The 24,778-nt window shown below is 28.0% G+C and overlaps 1 protein-coding gene across 3 annotated transcripts in view; it reads left to right on the top strand.

Annotated features, from left to right (window-relative positions):
- The first annotated feature begins 9,655 nt into the window (after nt 1-9,655).
- The window catches only part of LOC107455199 (endoplasmic reticulum disulfide reductase DNAJC10), an 89,303-nt gene continuing 74,180 nt past the window's right edge, over nt 9,656-24,778 (top strand). For 2 of the 3 annotated variants that reach the window (XM_071187560.2, XM_087154837.1), the window contains exons 1-4: nt 9,760-10,019; nt 19,216-19,387; nt 19,975-20,025; nt 24,494-24,579. In XM_071187560.2, the coding sequence (XP_071043661.1) occupies nt 9,864-10,019; nt 19,216-19,387; nt 19,975-20,025; nt 24,494-24,579 (465 nt within the window). In that variant the 5' untranslated portion in view covers nt 9,760-9,863. Of the gene's footprint in view, nt 10,020-19,215; nt 19,388-19,974; nt 20,026-24,493; nt 24,580-24,778 lie in introns of all 3 variants that reach the window. The other variant, XM_071187559.2, reaches the window with a different exon arrangement.

Below are 24,778 nucleotides of genomic sequence, written 5' to 3' on the forward strand. Positions count from 1 at the left end.
GAAGGCAACAAATTACACAAATCTACAATGTATTGATAGATATAATTTTGTATCGTGATCCGTCGCTCCTCAATTACAAGTTCCAGTGCACCAAACTTAACTTACAGCCTTAAACCTAAAAAAAAAAAAAAAAACACGAAGAGTCTACCCGGTAGTTACTATGAGTAATACCTCCTGAAGTATTCCTCTTTATGATGTTTCTATTTCACTGCTTTCCGGATGCTGCTTGGAAATTTCCACAAAAAGGTAATCATTCTACTGCAAATTATAATCTGAAAATGTTTTCTTGTATCGACATCGACAGGAAACATGCCATTTGCACCACAGTAAAAGGCACTGGAATTAAGAACTGCCTATGGAAGAAAGGTAACAATATGTGTTAATAGCTAAAATAAAAAGAATACTCATTTAATGAAAATATTAATTTGCATTTCTTTTGCTGTTTCCTTTTTGCGTTCGTATGCAATGACAGCACATTTTTCGTAGCATTGTAACTCCATCAAATTTTCTGAAAAAGAACTACAAAAGAAAATTTAACAAATCCTTTATAAAAATTTTAAAAACTTATGTTACATGATTAATCATCTTAGATTATGGCAACAGTATTCTCGAACATCGTGAAAATTTTTGAGACTCAGTCTTACTAGGGATATTTCCGTATCGTGATCTGTTGTGCAAACTACAATCGCCAAGGTGAAAATAGATTTTAAACTTGCAATTAAAATAAAAAGCATGTCGATGTTTGCCTTTGGGTGGCTACGAGTTATACACTTCTAGTTGGTCTCTTTTTGTGATGTTTTTTTTAGTTTCTTGCGGGCCACTGCCCGGAAGTTGCCAAGACTTGGTGATTATACTGCCACAGATCAAGATACGGAAATCTCCCCGTCTAGCAGATTAACCCAATACATTATTTAATGCGTAAAGGAGTCTTCATACCCAGTGGCGTATCTAGGGTATGGCAGGCATGGCGAGAGCCATGGGCGCATTATTTGAAAAAGACGCAAAATCAACCAACATCAACGTCTTTCTTTTTTTCAATTTTTCAAAATATTTTGATATTTTGCTTGTTTTAAAAAAATTAATTTAACATACATACAAATACAAATTTTAAAAACAATAATACAAATTTCAAAAAAATAAATAAAACATTGAAAAGAATCATTTAGAAAACTCTCCAGAATGCAGAATAAAAACTTCCAATGATCTGATCCTCAGATAAATCTTTCTTTTTCCCGTACCACAAGGAAAAAGACAAGATAAACATCTCTTCATATCACATTACTAGGTTGTAAAAGGCCAATTATCTGGGGATGAATAGAACACCTGCAGGCATAGAGAATAGCCCTTTGGTGGTGACAGAGGGCAAAGAGATGTGAAAACCATGGGGTGTCCCTGTCCAGTTTAGCCCAATTATCATACCCTAAAATGCTTGTGGATCTTAAATTTTATCAGGGGTGAAAATCACTTTAAAAAGCGGCTTTCGAATTTGTTGAATATACAAATAGAACCCTTGCTGTAAATCAGCGTAAATCCTTTCAAAAAGGGAGGTTTTGCCACACATGGTGGGAATCACTGTCACAAAACATTTAAATACTAAAAACAGGAGGTGTCTCTGCCTTGCTTAAACCAATGGTAATACTCAACAATGAATAAACCTCATCTATTCTTTTTTTTATGAGAAAAAAAAAGACAGCCATAAGTGTAATTTAAACAAAGTATTAGGATTTTCTTAAACTCAATGATTAAATTGTAAGTAATCATTTCTTATATATTGAAATCATGCTCACTTTATTATTTCACATTATATTTTGTAGCGATCGCTATACTTTCTAGCAATGCCAACTGCTCCACTTTCTCTAAAATATTTTATTCAGTGGTAGTTAAAAACGAAACCATGCAGAATTTAAGATAATTCGGGTAAAATTTATAATTCTCACCTGAAACAAAATTATGTTTCACATGATTTTTTTCAATAATTTATTATTTATACGTAGAAAGGGAAAATGGTTTTACATTAAATAGACAAAATGTAACTTTTGCACTCAATAAAAAATATTTTTCTATACGGAGCAGAGCAAGTTTGCATCTCTGTATATGTAGATTGAGAGGGGCGTTTACTACATTATAATATTTTGTTTTAGTATATAATTATTTTTATAAAACAAAATCATTTAATATGCACAATGATATTTTTGTAACAAAAAGTGAACTTCGTGTAATTAAATGCTCGTTATTGCATTATTATTAAAAACAATGTCTTAATGGGAAGAAAAAACGAATGTTAAAATTTGAAATGTTGGAAACATAATTTTTCAAGTTTCCTGAAAAATTATTGCAACAATTAAATATTTTTATGTAAATTACGTAGCATTGGCTCAGTTAAGCGTGCCAACTATGGAGAAATAGATTTCTTTTCACTCATTAAAAGATAGATTTTAGGTTTAAACACTCATAAAAGTTCAATTTATTTATTTTTAATTGATTAATTTATTTATTGAATGAATAGATTAAGGAACGTATCGTTAATTGTTCAAACTAATCTTTTTTTTTTTTTTTTTTTTTTTTTTTTTTTTTTTTTTGCTTTTAAGTCGCAGAAATATTATTCACACACAATTTTAATTTTAAATTAATAACTAAGCTCAAGTTTAAATAATTCTTTTGTTTACAAATTGAGAAAAAAAAGAGTTGTGAAATTTATCAAGACCTTACTTAGTATTTTTTTTAATTTCAAAGCATCTTATTTGTCCATTATAATTAAAATAAAATGGAAAAAAATATCATTGAGGCTATAATATATATTTTATAACTATCTATTAAAGCAACACAATAACAACAATACTTCTTTTTTTCATTAATTAATTCCCTTTATTTTAAGAAAATAAGAAAAAAATAATGATAAACATCTTATAGAAAAATTTGAGCTTGTTTATTTATGAAACATATGCATTTTTATAAAAATTCAAAAAGCCCTCTCTCCTCAAAATATTCAAAAGATTTATATTTCTCCTTTTTTTTAAAAAAAAAAGAGCATTTTAAAACTAATTAAATTCGATTAATTTTGGAAAGATTTATTCGGATAATAGCTTTGTCAAAAAATATCGATGGTTAAATCCTTTATTTTATAGATGAATTAATTATTTGTTGCTTGCAAACTGAAGTTGCATTTTAATGTAAAGGTTCTCGATTGGGTAAATTTTTAACCGCTTAAAATTTTAAACTTACTTATTACCCCAGACAATATTTAAATTTTAAAAAAATGTCTGTGCATCATTAAATGTTTAAACGAATAACCGCTAAGGCAAAAATTTACTTTATTAATAATTATGTATTTGTCGATCTATGTGTTAAGATTAAATTTGATCATATGAACTTTAAATCATTTTTTCTGTAAACGTGCATTTCGTCTCTACCTTCTTTCTTTTTAATATTTTCAACTAATTGCCGCTTGAGTGCAAATTTTAAGAAACGACATTTTTATTAACTAAGGTTTAACGTAGTAATTTGGTCACATAACACCCTACTTTGGTTTTAATAAACCGTAACTATAGAAAATTCTCAGAACTATTTAAAATCTTTAATAACAATATTACGTTACCTTCCTTTAAAAAGCATTTTATGCCCGCTCAAAATAATATTTTTTTTAAAACTAATTCTTCTAACAATTTTATTATCATATCTTTTATGGATTTTTTCAACAATACCCTTGGTACCTTAGCCATGGCCATGTTTGGAAAAATAAGATTATTGTAAAACAGTTTTAATATATTGCATTAATTCAGAATATTTCTTCTTAGAAATAAAGCTTTTGTCCTCCATTTTATTTATTTATTTATTTTGTGAAATATGCGAAAATTGTATGACAAATTCAAATATGAACAAATTGGAATCAATGTGTGTTTTTAACATTTTAATATTAGTGCAGATTTTCTAAATGTGTTTTCAGTTATTATTGTACTTTTGTTACTTTTTTGTCTCTTTACATAAAATACTTTACTCAAATTTAAAGGAAATATATTAGGGGAGGACCTGTTTTCTAGTCTAAGGTTCTGGGGAATACGAAGATCAAAAACCTAAATTCGATGAAAAAATGTTTTTATTAAGGGGAAGTACGTTTTTACATTTGATTTTATTGCTCAAGTTATTGTATGCACTAATTTCTATGGGTTTAAAGAAAAATAAAGTAACTTACAATTCAATCGTAATATTTTGTAATCTTCTATATTATATAAAACGCTAATACGTATGTATCAATAAAACCGATGATATTTCTTTTCTCGCGTTGGCAACAGTTTTCATTTTTAATTGATAGGCTTCGGTGCGCAAGAGCACGTAGTGAACATCATATGTCTAATCGGGTGAATTCTCAACGAATTATCAAAACAATTCTCACAAAATTATCTTCATCGAAGCCGATGCTTTACATCCGGCGTTCAGTACTATTTCATATTGTTTTACGACACATGGTTTTAGCCCACTGGTGGGAAAGACTTTAAAACAAAACTTACAAAAGTTACTTTTCTCAACAACTGAAATTTAGAATAGTGTGATTAAGAAAAATATGTGAACTGTTTGCAATTTCAAATTAATATTGAAATGCGCAGGTTTAGAATTGTCTACAGTGAAAAGTTTTCGGAACTTCAGTGTTCAAAAAAGTATACAAAAGCTAGACGTTAAGAACGTATCCAATGAGCGAGCAAAGCGAGCATCGGATTGCAAAGTAATCCGAAATGAACTGCGAAAGCAGTTCCGAGGGTTGGCGAGCGCCAGCGAGCAGGGGGCGAAGCCTCCTAGTTTAAAATAAAAGATTTAACGTTTCCCTATCGAACCATTAAAATTGTAATAATACATGATTATCTGATACTAATAATTAGGATTATCAAAGATCAAAGGTAATTCTTTTTCTAATTTACTTGACGGGTTCCAACCACCTTCGGACTTATGTGTATAAAATGATCAAACAAGAATTAAAGATAAGAATTTTTAATTTAAATATACAAACTTTTAATTAAATATTTAAATCTTTTGAATAGTTCCAAGTCTACAATACGATTTTTAAAAAAAATTTTATAATCCTAAAAAGAAGAAAAATTCGAAACGAAACTAGAATGTCTATACTTTAATTACCTTTATTTTCTTTTTAAAAATTTCAACCACGATGCCGCAAAAATATGTTCATAATAGTTTCCATTTCCTCTACCTACTTTAACATTAATTATTAACAATATCATTAAAGAAGATTTTTCTTGAATTATCACTAATAATTACTCGAGTTTAGAATATATTAAAGATAATAAAATTAACTCGATTGCGACTTTTGATTTCCAGGATCTTTTAAATAGCATTCCCCTTTTTAAACTAAAAGATGTCTTTTTGAATTATTACTATGATTTTAAAAATATCCTTAATTGCGATTTTCATTGTATTTTTAATAGCTACCTTAACAATGGAAAAGAATATTTTTTCAAATTGATGGAATACCACAAGGATCTAATCTTTCATCTCTCTTAGCTAATTTATTTTTGCACTATTATGAAGAAAAAAATCATGCACTTATTTTCAAATATGTTTTTAGATTTATTGGTGATTTAATTATCTTTAATTTTCAAGGCTATACAATTTTATTAAATAATATTTACCTTGCTCCTTTTATCTTGCTTTGTAATCATGATGATAACATTAATTGAAATTTTTTAGATTTGCGTATTATAGAAGAAGAAAATATCTGCTTTGTTGATTTAAACGATGAAAGAAATGATTTTAATGTAAATAAACTAATTACTTAGAATTTTAATGTTTTTAAAATATTTATTTAAATACCATGTTTAATCAAATGAATAGAATTAAAAAAACATAAAGTAATGTATTTTTCTCCCAAAGAAATAGACAAACTCTTCAAAAACTTGAAGAAAAAAAAAACAATTGATATCCAACTAAAGTGGTAAAATTCTATGTGAAATCCTTAAGTTAATTGTATGTTATTATAAATAAGTTAATTAAAAACTTCTTGGTTAATTTATATAAATTTTACCACGTGCAAATCTATTTCGGGCAAATCTGTAGCTTAAAATATATGCCAAACGGCAATTCATGCTTCTTACTCTCTCTTTTTCTTCTTAAATAAATGTTATTTTTCTAAAATCATTAAAATTGTATAATTAAATGTCAACCTATTAATTATTAACTTATCCAGAATAATATCAACTCGCGTACATCCATTTTCGAGCCAATCCTTGGTAACTAACAAATCAAACGCGCTTATATATATATATATATATATATATATATATATATATATATATATATATATATATATATATATATATATATATATATATATATATATATATAATATTTTAAGAAGGGGCGCCGATCAGGAGGATTGCCATAGGCGCCATTTTCTCTAGATACGCCTCTGTTCATACCGACTGCAACAGGAACAAATCACATGTTGCAGAAGTCTTATGCATGGGCACTTCTTCCCTTCTCCCGTTGTTGCAACTGCCAGCTATTGCCATCGCACTGGTTTCAAGAATTGGATTGAGTTTTATTTTCGCAGTTTTTGCAGACCCGGGAGCCAATCAGATTTGTTTTATTTCGCTACCCACAATTCTCAGTAAAGCGAAAATCTTGAATTTTACTTCCATCTTCATCTACAGTTTCTTTACGCTTGAGACTGACTGCTGTAAAATTTCTTTAAAGAAAAAAGAAAAGAAAACACGACAGAAGGTATTATCAACTTCTTTCAAGAATGTCCATGGTTATATGATGCTAGCAGAGCAGATTTTGCATCATGCGGTGTGAAGGTACTTGAAATCGCGTGCAACACAGGAGAAAAATCTTGTTTCGCATCACTGTTGCGTTCGGCCTGAAGCCTCCTTAAAACTGATTAGCAATTTTTAGCTTTACAGAACAGTAGACCCACTATTATTCATAGCCACCCCAGAGAAATTACATTATTGAATTTATCTAACAAGGAAAAAAAATAATAAAGTCTTATAAATCATCGTGAATTGAGTGCTTGCAAAATTGGGGAGACTTCCGTATCCTGATCTGTGGCAACTTCCGGGTCTTGGCAACTTCCAATCGCAAAGTCTTGGCAACTTCCGGGAAGCGGCCAGTGAAAAACTAAAAAAAAAAAAAAAAACAATACAGCAAGGGACCACCTCGAATTGTATAACTCGTAGCCACCCCCGGGCAAACATCTAACATGTTTTTTTTTTTTAAAATTTGCAAGTTTAAAATCCATTTGGCCTCTTGGCGATTTTAGTCGGCGCAATAGATCAGGATACGGAAATATCCCTGCAAAATTAAACATAGTAACGAATTTTCTTAATAGAAATTCTTTACTTACTGAACCTTTGCATGTGCATAGAAAAATATAATAATCGAGTGATTTTAAAAAATTAACACTTAGACAAACAAATGAATAATAGGAAATAAAATACTTGTAAAATCCGACATTATAAATATTTAAATAAGATTGGTAAATAACAAAAGACAACTCACGATTACAGATTTCACAGCGTGAGTCGAATGCTTACGGAACTTAATACAATGAGGGGTCCCAATCAAGGGGGAAGGTGGGCGCACGATGAGCCCACTTGAAGCTGGGGGGGGGATTTTTACACTAAATAAATATATCGATTCTAATTTAAAATGGAAAACACATATTAACAATTTAGTTAAAAAATTGCGTTTCGTTTTAGTTAAATTTTATCACCTTAAGAATAAAATTCATTTTAATTTTGTGAAGGCACTCTATTACTCCTGGTTTTATTCTTTAATTAATTATGGTGCGATAATATATGGCGGTGAATATAAAACTAATTTACTTCCCTTAATCTCAGTTCAGAATAAATGCTTCAAGATTATTAATTCTCTAAATATAAATAATTCAAGTGTAACTACTACCAATATATATACAAGAATTAACCTATTACCATTTCGCCATAATGTATTTTTTCGTATTTTACTCTATTTACACAACAATAAATTAATATGCAAATTAAAAACTAATGTGTCTGAAAGGAGACCAACTGAAATGTATGAGATTCCCCTCTTTACAAAAGAAATTTCACGAAAACAGTTTTTTTACTTAGCACCTAAATTATATAATAAATTACCATTTCAGTTGCAAAACATCAAAATATATTCTTCTTTTAAGCGTGCTTTATTTCAATTTGTGATGAACATTGACGATTTAGATCTCTATTTTTCACTTTAAAGGAAGCATTTGATTTTTTATACCAGTCTTGTGCCAATCCAAATGAATTTCTTATGTTACCTTTGTTATTTTTTTTATTTATTTATTTATTTATTTATTATTTTTTTTATATGGATGGGTGGTCTAATGTAAACAATAACAAGCGTCCTTAAACCGGAAGAAATTTAGAAAATTTCCGGTGTATCCCTCCGCTTATGTTATGACTACGAGGCGATGTGTGAACAAGCCTAATATTCTATGCAGTTTTGTTATTGTAATTTGGGCTCAAATCTAAACATAATTGTACCATTCATAAGAGCTTTCAGAAATGTATTGATTCTCAGCAGTCGTAAGGCCAAAAAAAATTTAGAAAGTTAATATCTCATTGAGAATAATTCTTAAGGTTTGCCATGTTTTGTATTTTATCCCTTATTTGACTACATTTGAATAAAATGTCGCCAAAAATATCTTTTTAAGTTAGCCTAAGTAGAAAATATTCTAATGATTATAATATTAATATGATAATGATGAAGTTTAAAGGCTGAAAGAAAGAACTCGGTACATGTGAAATACTGCAAAAGATATGATGCAATAGTATGATGGCGCGTTTTTTCAATCTCCGGCGTAAAAATATATCGGAAGCAGTAACCCGGAAGTCTTGAAAGAGCAATTTTACCACTAGCGCCACCACCCTTAGCTTTACACGATCACCCATCCATATACAGTTTCATGCATTTTTTTTTCTATTATTACAGTGTTCAACAATATATGACGTCTTATGATGAGCAAAATAATTTATGATTGTAATACCCCCTTTTTTTTCTTTCTTTTTTTTTTAATTTCTATTTTAAATTTATTGTATTACTTTTCTTTGTCGCCTGGACAGGATTTTCCTCTTGACGACGAATATATATTCTTTGTATTTATGTGTTTTTGTTCTCAATAAAGTTATATTTGTTTGTTTGAAAAAACGAATAGTCTGGGGGGGGGATTTAGAATTTACCCAAGAAGGCGCCCAAGAGCTTGGGGGGGGGGGGATGGGGGCTACTGAATACAATAGCCATTTACACGTGCATAATAACCAAGCAATTACAGTGTTCAACAATAAAAAGTTGAAAATTCAAATATTACAAATAAATAAACTTACTAAAACAGAGTTGATAACTACTCTAAATTTATAAAAAATAAATATATATATAAAGAAAGCACTGATTATTAGCGTGTGTTGCAACTGCTAGAAACAACGCATGACGAAACCACTAATTGGCTACAAAGAAGTAAATAATGTCGCCACAAGGAATAAAAATGGCAACCTTACACTTGTTGCCACCGGAAAAATAGGACCTTCATTTCTTTTTAGTTTTAGGCTAATTTCTACAAAAATCTTTAAAGAAAGGTAACCTTTTTAATGTTGCCAAAAGACAAAATATTATTCTACTCTTCAGGGGTTCCTATTTTCAATGAAATTCTTTAAGAATGGGCTTAAGGAACATTTTAGGTTTTAGAGGTATTGCCACAATTCGAGAGTACTTTTCACTTCCTTACGGCCTCGTCTTGGGAATCTGCAGCACTTAAACTTGATTGGGGAATTTCGAATCCGAATTTGTACGTATTGTTTACTCAAGTTTGTCGAATAGATGAACTTGAGAAATTATGCAGTATGCTTTTTCGGAACTTATGTGTATTCCTTCTTTACTCAATTGGTTCGTGTACTGATTATTATGAACTACTTGGAATTTCTAAAGATGCCGACGATCGGGAAATCAGAAAAGCTTTCAAAAAACTTGCATTAAAATTGCATCCTGATAAAACTCAGGTGAGGCACGATTGCCTTAAATCAGTGTCCTTTTTATTTATGAGTTATATTATTATTAAAAATGCATAAAAGGATAAATATTGCACTCTCAATGATACATATTATAAATTAATGTTGATAAATGCACATTTATGGAGTTATATTAGAATATTTATAGCAGAGTTTTAATGCGCTTATTTTTGAAAAATACTTGCGCAACGGCATACCTAAGGATAGTTTAATTAAACATTAAGGAAGATTTTCTTTTTCCACCTTCGCTAAATTGATGAAGAATGTTTCTTTGCCGATAGTGAAGAAATTTATCGACTTGGTTGCTTGTATGTTATTACATCACTCTGCCTCAAATTCAATGAACACTGCAGACAGCATTTATTTTTGGTTTGTTTTTGGGAGATATTTCCGTATCCTGATCTGTAGCCCCAACTACGATCGCCAATTTGCTAAATAGATTTTATAAACTAGTAAATTTAAAAAAAAAAAAAAAACATGTAAATGTTTGCCCGGGGGTGGCTACGCGTTATACCTTTCGAGTTGGTCCCTTTCTGTTTTTTTTTTTAAGTTTCTCGCAGGCCACTGCTTGGAAGTTTCCAAGACTTGGCGATTATTTAGCCACCGATCATGATACGGAAATCTCCCAAAATATTAGTGTTTGGAATATGGCTATTATTATTAAGTTTTTTATTATTTTTAATAAATGTATAAAAAAGGGATGTGAGTGCTATTGCTGGCTTACACAAAAAAATTTTTTAAGGTGAAGTGACACTGTTCTGTATATTGATATATTTTTTAGATTAAGTGCAATGATCATAAATAGCGCATTGTGAAACTAATGAAGTCGCTGTGTGCTGCTTTTTTAAGAATAGAGTGTAGTACGATACAAAAATTGGTAGTTTGTAACAATTCATGGTATCTAGGTACTTTTAATATGAATTTAGAAAATGTTCCTATGTCTTTAAAAAAATTTAGTGACAGTTTTTTTATAATAGGATTCTTAAAATTGTTAGAATTAAGGAAATATTGCTTATATATCAGTTCTATCTACATTGTTGTTAATATGCGTCACACAGTTTTTTAGTTAAAATCAGTGATTTTTCTACTAACTTTCACAAAATGGAAAATGTTATAAAACCCATTGAACCATCTCTTTCGACAGGAAATAGAGGACAATCGAAATTTAACGAAGCTATTTAATTGAAAAATAATGTTTAGATTATTAAGATTAAAATTTCTGTAATTTTTAGTCATTATAATGGTTATCATTAACTTAAATTTATATCCCACCCGAGACTGAAGTAAACAAATTCCAATTAATTATATATCATATTTACAAGTTAAGAACTGCATAGAATTCTTTATTAAAATGGCAGCTTCAAAAGTGAGTCAAGTTACATTTATATTACAAACAAATTCACAGAGTTTAGATAATTTGTAATTGAGTAAAATCATATTTTGCTTTCGTGCAATTTATGTCCGACACCAACATTTTAATCCATTTAATTTTTAACTTATCGAATCAGTTTTTATAAAACAAATTGTTTTTTGATAGGTTATGATGTACTAAATATTTGATATAAAAATTTTATAGTTATAAACTTATGTTTCATGAGGGAGTTTTTCCTGGAATTTTCTGTTCAGTTCATGGAATTGCCCAGTTCTAAAAAAACAAAACAATTAACTAATTTAATAAATAGTCACACATAAATAGTCATTTGATGGTCAGCTGTTGTTATTGCTGGGCTGTTGTAGAGGCTGGGAATCATGCTGAGGAATTCCATAGCGATTAAGAGAATTCACTCGCCTTGGCTACTCTATTCTGTACTGATTTTGGAGAATACATTGTCTTGGATTATCATTCCAGTGTTGTTGAGGAGGAGATATATTGAAGGCACTATTTTCATTTTTTTATAATTTTTAGCAAAACTTAGTAAGTTCTTCAACAGTACTTGGAGAAGCTATACTAAAAAAATTACGCAATTTCTCAGGTGTGTCTGCTTTAATGGATTCTAGCACAACTCCTTATCTACGTTTAGATTTTAGGACAATTTCCACTTCTTTGTCGCATATTCTGAAAATTTCTTTTTGAAGATGGCTTCATAGATAAGAAAAGTTCATACTTATCTTTCATGTAGTTTTTCCTCAAGCTTGGTCTATTGTATAAAAGTGCTTATTTTTGATTTTCTTTTTTTAAAAGCCCTTAAAGGTGCTTTTTTTATTGTGTGTTTTTAAAAAGTGCTTAATTTCCCTTTTCCAAAATGATATTTTTCCTTTACCATGTTGATTTTTGCTATGAATTATGCAGAAAAACGCTGTTCACATTGTTCTATTCAACGTCTTCGCAATTAATTCAAAACCCCAATCTATTTCTGCTTATCGTCAGACCGTAGCGTGTGAAAACGCCATTCGATTTACACGATTAAAAATTCTTGACAGTTGTCAAAAACAATGCCGAAAGTTTTTTTAAAATTTTTTGACATGACGGTTAAAACTGTCAGTTGTCAAAAACTTTCCAATCCTACCTAATTGTGTTTCTTTTAAGTGCTTAAAAATACTATCTGAGTACTTGAAAGGTGCTTATTTTTTGTTGAATAATTTGGCTATGCACCCTGTATAAACAATAGTTCTTTTAGCATGTACCGATGTATACACTTTATATTGCTATCCAGACACTATCTAAACATGTAATGTAAATTTTCCGATAAAATTTTTCGTGCAATTGTATGAGACCAATCCGAAGATCACCGGATTACTACTTCATAAGTTGAAAGTGTTTTAAGCACAAAAAATACAATTTTGTACCTGATCATATTTACACATTTTATAATGCTAAACGAACAAGTGAGGTACTGTTTCCTATTCATTTTTTCTCCTTTAATTGAGTGAGACAATACACGAATTTCAAAAACTATTAGTTCGATCATCTCGGGATTGGTATCATTCAATTTAGTGTGAAAAATATATTGTAATAACTGCCTTACTTGCCTGTTTAGAAAAAATTCAACTCTTACTCTAAGATCTCCCACATTTCCCTCAAAAAAGGGGAAAACGTACAGAAGAGAGTTGGGCAGTGTACAGGTATCATTTATATAACAGCATTTTTCCAAAAATGTCTTAAGTAGTACTTTTTTGATAAAAACACCTTTTTTTCTGCTATAACTACTGGACTATTAGATCAGAGTGCAAAAAAGGAACTCTACCGTTATATTTAGAAAGAAATTTCTAAGATAAATGAAATAACGTGTGAAATGAGTATTCGAAAGGGACGCGACCACTGATCAAAAGTAACTCGGAACAAAAATTTTAACACATTAGTTTTAAAACTTTGTATTTTAACTTTTTTCAGTCTATATTACTAAAACTAATATTGTCATACATGTTACCCTGCTCTAAATCTTAATGAGAAAAATTGTGAGAAATGTATATATATACAGTAGGGAACCGATTATCCGGAACGATCGGGACCATCGCTATTCCGGATAACTGATTTTTCCGGTTTTCTGAATCGATACAAAAAGCCGTTTTAACCCAACTAAAAACAAAACAAAAATAGTTGGAAATAATCTTAAAAAGAGGAAAAAACGATGAAGTAATACACTAATGATTATTTCCAAAATGATGGTAAGGTAAACATCTTTCAAAAAAGAAAGAAAAGTCCTAAAATCTTATGAGGAAAAAAATTTTTTTTTTTAAAAATGGTGGTAAAATTTATCGAATTTCGTCCCGGTTTTCTGATTTCCGGATAATGGGTTCTGTACTGTATATGTATAATAAGATAAAAAGGGGCAAATGAAATATGATGTTCCTTCTTTCCAATGAAATTTGTAGATAGGTCATTGGTCTCTCTTCCCTTTTCTTATTATTATATTATATAATTTTTTTGTTTTGTTTCAAAAAGTATATTAATTTTTGAACATTTTATACGCAAAACATTTTTGTTCCTAAAAAATATGCGCATAGTCACAGAGTTAAAAATTTAGTCCTATCAGCTTCTTTTCTCTTTCTAATTTCTTCTTTTTTCTATGGCAAAATATTTTTAAAAAATGTGTTGATTTTACAAATAAAAAGTTTAAACGTGTATTGATATATTCACACTGAAAATATTCTTAGAACCTGTTTACTTGAGCTTCTGGTGCTAGTCAATTGATAGCATAATTAAAAGAGTTTTTTTTGCATATATAATCGAAATAATTTTTGCCATAATGTTACATTTCTATTTTTAAATCACCTACTTTTAGAAAGGGGACAAATCTGCAAAATGGACATAAAATTCTCAATAATAATGAAAAAAAAGCTAAATTTTAAATAAAATATTTAATTTACTCGTAATGCAACGAGTTAAGAAGGAAAGCAAATCTGTCTATGGTGTAACAAAGGGAAGTTTTTTTAAAAATTTTTTTACAAAAATTGATTCGGAAAATTATAAATATAATCATAGTATCGCAGACACTATTAATTAACTATTAAAATTAAAATGTTTAAATGAAACATGAGTCAAGGTTATCAAGTTTTAAGATTTTTAGAAATTAAAAAATTATCGCTGAATGTCCCACACATTACAGGACTGGGAAAATTATTTATGACACTCTAAGGGAATGAACTCCAGTGTCAATTTTCTATTCATTGCAGTGATTTCGTGATGTTATGTTTAATCATTACAGTTGAACACCTTCATTTTCAATTCATGTTCATATATTATGTTCCAGATTTTATTGTCCTGCCATATAGGGCATGTAACCTCTATGAATTTATTACGGAGCATTCGTGCTGTTGTAGTTTGGAGCTCTGTAGACGCAGCACATTTATACCCATGCAATCCAGGGTCATTGTCGGGGTTGCTTCATTTGAAGGCCTCCTTTGTTCATGACAATCTATTAATTTTCTTGTACTGATAAGACACAGACTTATATATTCTGCAGATACCCCCTATTAGCGCGGGGTTAAATTAAATTCAACACAGTAAAGAAAAGCTTGCATTTAAATGTAACTTCAGTTTTCAATATTACTTTGAATAAGAAGACTTTTGTTAGTTTTCTCTTTTAAATTAAACTGAAAGTGAAACTAGTATATGCTCTAATCATCCCTTGGATGCCTTGTTAAAAATTTCACTGTCAAAAATTTTGCTATTGTAAGTCTTTTGTCACGAATTTATAAGCATAAGCTTTATTTTATAAATCATTCCTCCCCCAAAAAATCCAATTAATGCTTATTTTGTGCCAGTTCAGCAACATTTTTTAACAATAATTTCACTTTAGTATTAGTAGAATCAATGTATTTCCTACTATATTAAATTCACTGAGTATTTTCTGTTGAATCCTGGAAATGGTAAGGTCTAAACCCCTAAGTTACTTACAATTTCTTTAATTTTAATAATATTTTCGATTTAATTAAAAATATTCTAACAAAATTCTTGGCAAGATAACATGAGGTTTTTCTAAGACACAGTAAAATATGATTGATATTTCCATTTATATGCAAGGAAACTTAAGTAGTTTTGGAATTTGAGGAAAAAATGATTGTTATATTTTGCTCCTATCCCCTTAACTCATTTGACTGCTTTACAAAAAGGTAAGACATATTGAAAATATGAAATTTTAAAAGTATATGAACATTTTAAAAATATATGACTAAGATTAAATGAGTAACTTTTAAAGTAAGTATGAAAGAGAATAAAAAACTTTTCTAATGTTTGATAACATTTTTAATAAAAATTTGTATGAAAAATACTTTTTAATTGTTTTATTAGTTATAATTGCTTAATTTCAATCAGGGTTCGTGATTTTTTTGATTTTTTTAAAAAAAATCAAAAGAATCAGATTTTTTTGATTTAAATCGGATTTTTTTGATTTTTATTCATACACATTGTAAGAACTTTAGTTTATGATTAAAAATACTTTATAAATGTTTAATCAAAATTAAATTAATATGAAAGCAATATTATAACAATATTTTAGAAGCTCTAACTTACTAATATAATTTTTCATTATAATACATAGTTTTGAATGCATAGCAACCATTTTGAAACAAATGCATAATTGAAATTTGAAGACTAGATGAAATAGAGAATTTAATAAAAGGGGTCTGTCTAGGTTTTTCTGAGAGGTATTTATTTTGTGAAAGTTTAGACATAATTTGTGAAAATTAAAAATAACATTAAAAAATCAACACAAAAATATGGATTTATTCGTTTCTTACAAAACACAGAAATAAAATTTTTTAAAAAAAAGTATTTTGTGAAACTATCGTTTTTCCTAAAGTTGAATTTGTGAAGGTTCCCTAAGCAGTAGCAAATTTGGCTTGGGCAGACTCTTTAACTATTAAATTTAAGTATCAATTAGCAAACCATTTTAAAATTGTGCTTTTTTTTCTCTTGATTTTTAATATGACAAAATAAATGTAACAGATTGTTCTTATAAATGTAGTCACTCATCAATATTTTTATATTAAAATATTCATTTTTAATTCTATATCAAAATAGACCAGCTAAAAAAATTTTTTAAAAAATCTATGCACTCATTGGAATTTTTTTTCACAAAATTTCTTTATAGAAAATCTGATAATATTAAAGATACTGTAAACATATTATGAGAAAAAAAATACCAGTTACCAGTTAATAACTCTACTGCCTCAAATAGACTTTGAAAGGGACGAATGACACTATATCAGGAAAAAATATTTGAATTCATTATCCTTTTTTCTTTCTTTCTATTTTTGGCATATTAGGGTATAATTCTTTTTAATATAACCCCAAGCTTTAGAAATATACATTTTTCTCCAATAAAATATAATGTAGATTTTAATATCATGCTGTTTCAATGAAAAAGTGGAATTTTAATTAAGCTTATTCGCATTTTTTTTTCCAAAATTCCTGTCTATTAATTACTTTGTTCAGCTATGCAAGTCTATATTAAGACAATATTAAATGCGTACTTTAATCTGCACTTTCAATCTCAAGAATCAAAAGATTTTTAAAAATGTAATTTCAAATGTGTTGGAATTTAACACACACCAAGAAAGAAAGTAATTTCGTTAACTAAAATTAATTATCGCAGCAATTTATTTAAAATAAATTTTAAAACTAAGAAAAGAAAATAATAAAAGTATCAATAATTTAAAACATTGTTTTTTAACTTTTAAAATCAATATATATATTTAAAAAAAATCAGTTGATTTAAATCAATGATTTTTTTAAAAAAATCATTTGATTTAAATCATGATTTAAATCGTGATTTAAATCAAGCTGATTTAAATCAACGAACCCTGATTTCAATTGTGTGCAATATAAAAACAAATATCAAAAACTAAATTCTAGTATTAGGTAAAGAGTAAACATTTAATCTAAAATATAAAATGAAGATTTTTATGATGTTACTTTAAACTAATACTTTATTAAAATAAATTTGTTATCTATTAAAGTATTTTTGTTCATCGTAGCGTTTAACTTTTTCATATAAATATGTGTTCCACGACCATTAATATGCAATATTAACTATTTTTCCCTTTCATTATGTTTGCTTTCTCCATTATTTTAACAATGGACTTAAATTTAACTCTATTTGATTGTTTTTTATTGAGTACGTAATAACATTTGCGTTTAGAGCAATATTGCCACTTTCATCTTTTGTGTGATATTCTGTACTTTTAAACATAATAATGATAACTTTAATAAAAGGAAAATACAATAATATACGAAAGGATATAGTCCACTAAATTAAAATATAAGTGTAGTTTAAAATGTACTAAAAGTTTTAAAGACAACCAGAGAGTTAAAAAAAAAAAAAAATTTGAGATTATCATAGTAAAAGTTTCCAGACTGAAATGTCGAAAAAGTGTTTGATTTTAGGGTCTTTTTAAACTTACCTGTAAGTTAGAACTATTTTTAGAACACCCTCTATCCACTGGCTATATCTCATTTCAATCTTAAAAAGGCACTCCCAAAATTCTAGGAAAATTTCTTTGTGAAGCATTTATAAATGAATTCAAGCCTTAAAAATGATTCCCCATAGATTTAGATAAAGCAGGGTAATTTAATTCTGTAAAAATTTCCCTACAGTTAAAGAGGAAACGGCTAACATCGTAAGTAAAGATGGGGAGATACATGGGTATGGTCCAGAGTATTGCATCCATGTGAGAGAAGAACAAATATATGACATTTTTGAACAAGGAACAGTCTCATATCGTATCGATGTAGTAAATTTATTATTATTTTTAAGTGTTGTTTTTTATCTAATAAAATCAATAAAACAATTTTTTTTTAAAAAAACTATTAAAAAAAAAAAGAATAGTTTGAGAAAATATTGCCATTTACAATGGGGGGTGTTTGAACCCCCTAAATCCCACCCTTACCTACGCCCCTGGATTTTACTTTTCTTGGAGATTATTTTCAGCAGGGCTTGCATTATTTTGCAATCGCTACGCATTTTATTTCGCCTGGATTTACCGTTTCTTGCAAATTATTTCCAGTGAGACTTATGCTACTTAGCGATCGTTTACTTGAGCATTATTTTGCCGCTTTTTTTTTTTCTTTGTCAGTTGGGATTAAACGATTCTGGTAAATTATTTTTAGTAGACCTACTGTTACTTTATGATCGCTGCATAATTGCTGTTATCTTAAAATTTTGTTCTATACTCAATCTATTAATGTAAGGAAAATATCAATAAAAAAAGATTCTTCATTGATTTTTTTTATTATTTTTCATTTTATGCGATATAATTTTATAGGGGTATTTTGTATATAACTTTGTTATTTTGTATTTAACTTAGTTAGTTTTTTTTAAAATTTATTTAATGCATTTACTAATGAAAGATTCTTTATCTTCAGTCATTTAAAATTATAAAAAAATTGGAACAAAGCCTACATGTATTTAATTTGCATCTATTTTTGTGAAAATTAAAGCAAAGTTTGCGTTATTTTTATTTTTTTTTTTTTTAAATTAGGCTATTAGTTAAAACAAGTAATTTTTCTTTAACTAAATAAAAAGTTAAGCAATGTTTTGACGCTTTTTAACAATAGTACTAAGTTTTTTAGTAATAATCAACAGTAATATACTCATGACATTGGCTTAAATGTTCACAGTTTTCATTCACCTAATTAATGTAATTTCTTTATTATATATGTGGTATTGTAAATTCTAAATATATTTTTTCTCATTACAGAATTAATAAGGACGGAGATTCTGACAATTCTCTCTTTTCTTTTTAGGGGAAAGACACACATGATCAGTTTATTACAATTAATAAAGCTTATGAAGTTTTAAAAGATGAAAGTACTCGAAAAAAGTATGATTTGTATGGAGAAGAAGGATTAAAAGATGATTTTGGTAGTTCTTGGAAAGGAAATTATCGAAGTTGGAATTATTATTCCGAAAGTTTTGGTATATTTAGTTTCTGAATTCCCTTTTTCTTGTTGAATTTCTTAGAATCACCTAAATATTATTAAATATAATACTATATATAAATTCTGAAATCGGTGAAATGCAATTTCGATTAAAAAATTACATTCAAATGAGTTTTTCAAAAACTTTTCAACAGTAGAAGAAACTTTTTTGTTGACCCAGCTTTGATGAGAACTATGGAGTACTTAAGTGGATGGAGTACTTATAAGTGGATGGAGTACTTATAAGTGGATGGAGTACTTATGGGAAAATCTGTTTGCAAAGAATGAAAACAAACAATACAATTACAAAATATAACCTGTTGTAAATTTTAAGAAAATTTATAGACTGTTGTTAAATTTAATGGTCATAGCTTCTAAAGAAAACATTTCTAAAAATTTAATATCATTAAAAGTTATTCTAGGTGTTAACTTTTTTTTAGGGTTCTGTACATGATCTTTTAAAGTTTTTTTAGCTCTTAATTTTCTCATATTAGTGCTACATGTGAACATTTATTTTTCAACATCATTTTATCACTTATAAGCAATTTAAATATTTATAGTAAACCGTCTTATTACTACTTGTAGGAATTTATGATGATGATCCAGAAATAGTTACACTCAACAGACATAATTTTGGTAAGTAAATTTAACTTTGTTGTAAATTAACTAACGATTGAAAAAGTAACTCAGTCTAACATCAAATTATAAAGTTTAATAATGTTTAAGGTTGGCTGGTTTAAACCAAATATTTTTTTTTCTTTAACATGAATTTTACAGTTTTTAAAATCTTTTTTTTTTTGAATTTTTTTTTATGTGATGACTGCTTGCAAAGTACAATAAGGGAGAAATATGTAATTTTTTTTCAATTTATATATTCTTTCATATATGCATAAAAACTTATATCTTTTGTGCTCAAAACAATAAAAAAAAATCAAGTATTAAAAAAACAAAATTACGTTACAAAAAAATTAAACCCTCCTCCCGAATCGGAGTAACATCTGTGGATAGTTAAAGAAAGTGTAGCTCATTCATATTGCATTTTAGTTTAGCTGCTTCAGATAATAACTGCAGATATTACCAATTTTTAAGAGACAATGCAAACAATAGGAACTTAAATTAAAATATTCTACAGTTATGAAATTTTGATTCAAATGAACTAGACTTTAAATTATTTCTTTTTTTTATTATTTAGTATCAATGTTTATTTAGTGTATAGTGTATTTTGTTTTTTAAAATGCAATAATTTAAAAGCATTATTTTATTTAATATTTCAATTTTAAATGTAAATTATTGTATTTATTTATGCTTTACCTTTAATTTATAGAATGATGTTTTGGCACTAAATCAGTGCAAACTTTACACAAACAGGGCTGATTGTGCTCCGAAAAAAATCCGGATTTCCGGAATTTTCGCTAACAGTGATCCGGAAGTTTCCGGAAATTGAAGATCCAGACGTTTCAAAAAATCATTGATCACAGAAGTTTCCGGAAATCAAATTTTCAAAGGTGGAACTTAAAAACACAGTTTATTTTATTTGTTTGTAAGGGAGAGCTAGAGAGATACTTTATAAGCTTATATTCATGATTAATATCAATTTTTTATCAGTAAATAGTTGTTATAATCATGAACTGAAGAAAGAAAGACATATTTATAAATTTTAATTACTTCTCCAGGTCATCATAGGTATGTTTAAATGGTATAGGTATGTGTAAAATTTTAAATATAGTTTAAGTAAACTAAGAAATATTGAAAAAGGAAAAAAAACCCTGTTGAAATATTTTTCTAATTTTTCAATTTACCCTTTTTTTTTTTAACTCAAGAAATTTTCCGGAATTTTAACTTGGGCTCACAATCACCCCTGCACAAATGAAGATTATTTATCATAATTTTTTCAGCTTCATCATAAATAGCTCTTGCAGGTTATACTACTGATATTTTAATTTATATTTTCATTAGGGTTTCCTATTTACAATGATGTTGTCTTTTGAATTATTAACAGGGCTGGGAAAACCTGGAATTGTCAAGGAATTTTATTTTAACACTGAAAAGCAAGGAATAATCAGGAAAAGTTGCAATTTTTTACAAAATCCTGTAAAATTCCTATATCATACCTGGGGAAATAACCAGTCTTAGAATTGTCAGTAACAGTAATAAGTTATTGAGATATCAGTTAAATAATTCTGACATCTATTACAAAAAAATTCATTTTTTAGTGAAACTTTTCCATGTTTCCATTATCATTCTATTCTATATTTTTGCTCACAAAATCTCATGTTGGACAATACAAATGAAAAAATTTTCTGATCAAAAATTGCACGGTATTGATAAAATATGATATGGATTTTCATTGAAATTTATCTGATTTACCTGAAAAAGTGAAGGAATTTTTTTTCTTCTGAAATTGAGTGGGAACCCTGCTTTAAGTTTTCAAAAAATAGGAAGAAATCTTGATTTCTCAAAAAAATTATGTTATAAATGTTGCAAACGATCTTAACATTTTTTCCTAATCTATTAAAATAAGAGTTATTTTTGTTCTCACTAATAAATGACAGGGCACACGCTAAGCATTCGCCAAATCCGATAAAACCCTAAATTCAGTGAAACAACTTGCATTTTGGCGAAAGATTTTTTTCTACCATCAAGAATGACATTGATTCCCGCAATCTTAAAAATTACATCAATATGATTTTTTCTTAACAAATCTTGTATTTTTCGTTCAATTACAGTAATTTCCATGAGATATGTCTCATAACTATTTAAAATTATATTAAAGTCCAGATAATCTAAGCAACAAGAGTGATTTTGCAGGCATAATATAGACCTTAAAATTCAGATTAACACATTTGATGCCGGATCACGTGATATCACATGACGAAACTCTTTCCTACAGTTTTTGTCAATAAAACTGGTTAAATGGTAGCTAGATGCATATTATCATCCCACTATTTTTGTAGAGAAATAAAATAAGAAAATTTTACTTTTATTATATCTTTCTAGGTTACCACTTTTCAATGATATAGTATAACCGCCTACACTCCGCTGGCAATGAAAGTGTTAAACCCCCGCCGAAATCACGATGGCAAAGAATTTTTGCCAGTAGTCATCAGATTAAAGCAGAGAATTAAATTATTCAAATAACTTATCTTCTATAGTGAATTTTTTTTTTATGATTGCATCGCAACAGTAAAAAATAAGTGAGACTAAAAATTTTATTATTGAAAAATAAGACTTGAATGAAACATTTTATTTAAAATGAAGTATCTATATTTAAAAAAAATAGTTGAAATCCTAAAAAACGCCAAATATTGCGTTAGGTTTATCTATATATTCTACTCTAGTCTAAGAAGTTATCAAAAATTAACCCCATCTTATTCTTATTTATTTTCTCAATGAAAGAATCTTCATTTTTCATCATATCTTCCATTCATTGCTCATTTTCTCCTTCCCTACTGTTAAAATGACTCTTGATTTGAATTTGCATTTTACAATAATATAGTTCAATTAATGGTAAATTTGAATTTTGATTTAAAGTTTTCAATGGGATTTTTTTTTTTTTTAAGATTTTCCTTTGGCTAATACTTTTGAAGTTTAGTAATACTTTAAATATTTGGCTAATTTACTGGCTAATAATTTGAAGCTCCTAACGTGGGCCCTGAATAAAGATAAACCTTACTGATTGTTGCATATCAATGTTCTATATTTGAAATAGATACAGCTCTGAGGGAAATATTGAAATACAAAAATGTATTCTTACTTTTTAATTTTATAAATAAAAGCAATTTTGAGCTGTTGTTTATTAGATAATGTTATACAGTAGAGAACCAATTATCCGGGATGCTCGGGACCATCGCTATCCCGGATATCTGAATTTCCCGGTTTTCTGGATCGACCAAAAAGTGTCGTTAATCGATGTTTTATCGAACCCGAAGTACAAGGAAAAATTGTAATGCATAAAGTAAGAAAAAAAAGAAAGGTACTCCTAACTTTAAAAAGAAAAAAAAATGGTAGAAATATAACATTTAAAAGAATAAAAAAATTTGCAAGTTTAGGCAAGAAACTCAAGTTTAAAAAATACAAAATTCTCATATTTATTTTTTAAAAATAATTACAATTCCTAAATTAAATAATATAAACAAAACCAATGATTAAATAACGCAATATATTTCATACCTAATTATACGGGGAAAAACGATAAAATAAAAGGAAAACTTTTAATTCTAAATAAAAACACTTGAAAATTATCGAACCGAAACGATAGTTAAAAAAGGCACTAGCATAAATATTAAAACAAGGCAAGATCAACGGAATTCAAAAAAAAAAAAAAAAAAAAAAACCTAATGATAAAATTTATGAATAAGAAGAATTAATTTATTGAGTGCGAAATTTATCGCGAAAAGAAAAAAAAAACAAACGTAGTGGAATCAGAAAAACAAAACTGTAATCTGCTTCATAAAACAATCCTATGTTTAAATTAATAAACAATTCTCCTTTTATTTTATTTTTTTTTTTGTTGATTAAAACAAGATTTTTAATTACAGCAGATGTGATTCCACACCAAAAAAAAACTTGCAATTGATACCGCACTTCCAAAGAATGAGAATTTATTCAAAAGAAAAAGATTTTATTTTTATTAGTCGATGTCAAATAAATATATTTTTCTCTTTTCTTTTTCTGTTCACTGATATGCTAGCAATGCATTTTCCCCACCCCCCTCTTAAATCAAGCAGAAAACGAAATCAGCATGCCACACCCTTGAGTTTGATTGACGGCCTAAAGTAAAAAATAAAACATTCCTCCCTTCCCTGTCTTCAAGGTCACGGAGGAAATGACGTTTCTCTGGGTAACCGGGGAAAAAAAATTTCCCCTTCCTTACATTTTCCTCTACTCAACTTCAAGGATGAGTCCAATTTCCGCTTTTTTCGTTCTAGTTTAAAATGGCGGGAAAATCGAGCAAAATTTTTCCCGGTTATCTGGATACCGGATAAATGGTTCTCTACTGTAATTGATTTTGAACAAATTTCTTTATATCTCAAATGTAACTAATCTGAGTTTAAATGGATAATTATCAAATGTGAATAACTAAATAGTTACTTTTTTTATTCAGCTCAATCTGTTCTGGAATCATCAGAACTATGGTTTGTGAATTTTTTCTCACCACAATGTTCACATTGTCATCATTTAGCATCAACTGTAAGTATTTTGTTTGACATTATCTTTTTTTTTTTTTTTTTTTAATACATTCATTGAAAATTTCAATTATTTTCAATTTATAAAAACTTTATTTTTTGTTCTAACAAAAATAAAATTAATGAAAGCATAACTACATAAGTTCAAATTAAAATAAGCTAGAAAATTAATTTTATGATATTTATAGAATAATATTTATTTC

Source organism: Parasteatoda tepidariorum, chromosome 11, assembly GCF_982258835.1.
Source record: "Parasteatoda tepidariorum strain Cologne lab strain chromosome 11, Ptep-v5.0, whole genome shotgun sequence".
Lineage (NCBI taxonomy): Eukaryota > Metazoa > Arthropoda > Arachnida > Araneae > Theridiidae > Parasteatoda > Parasteatoda tepidariorum.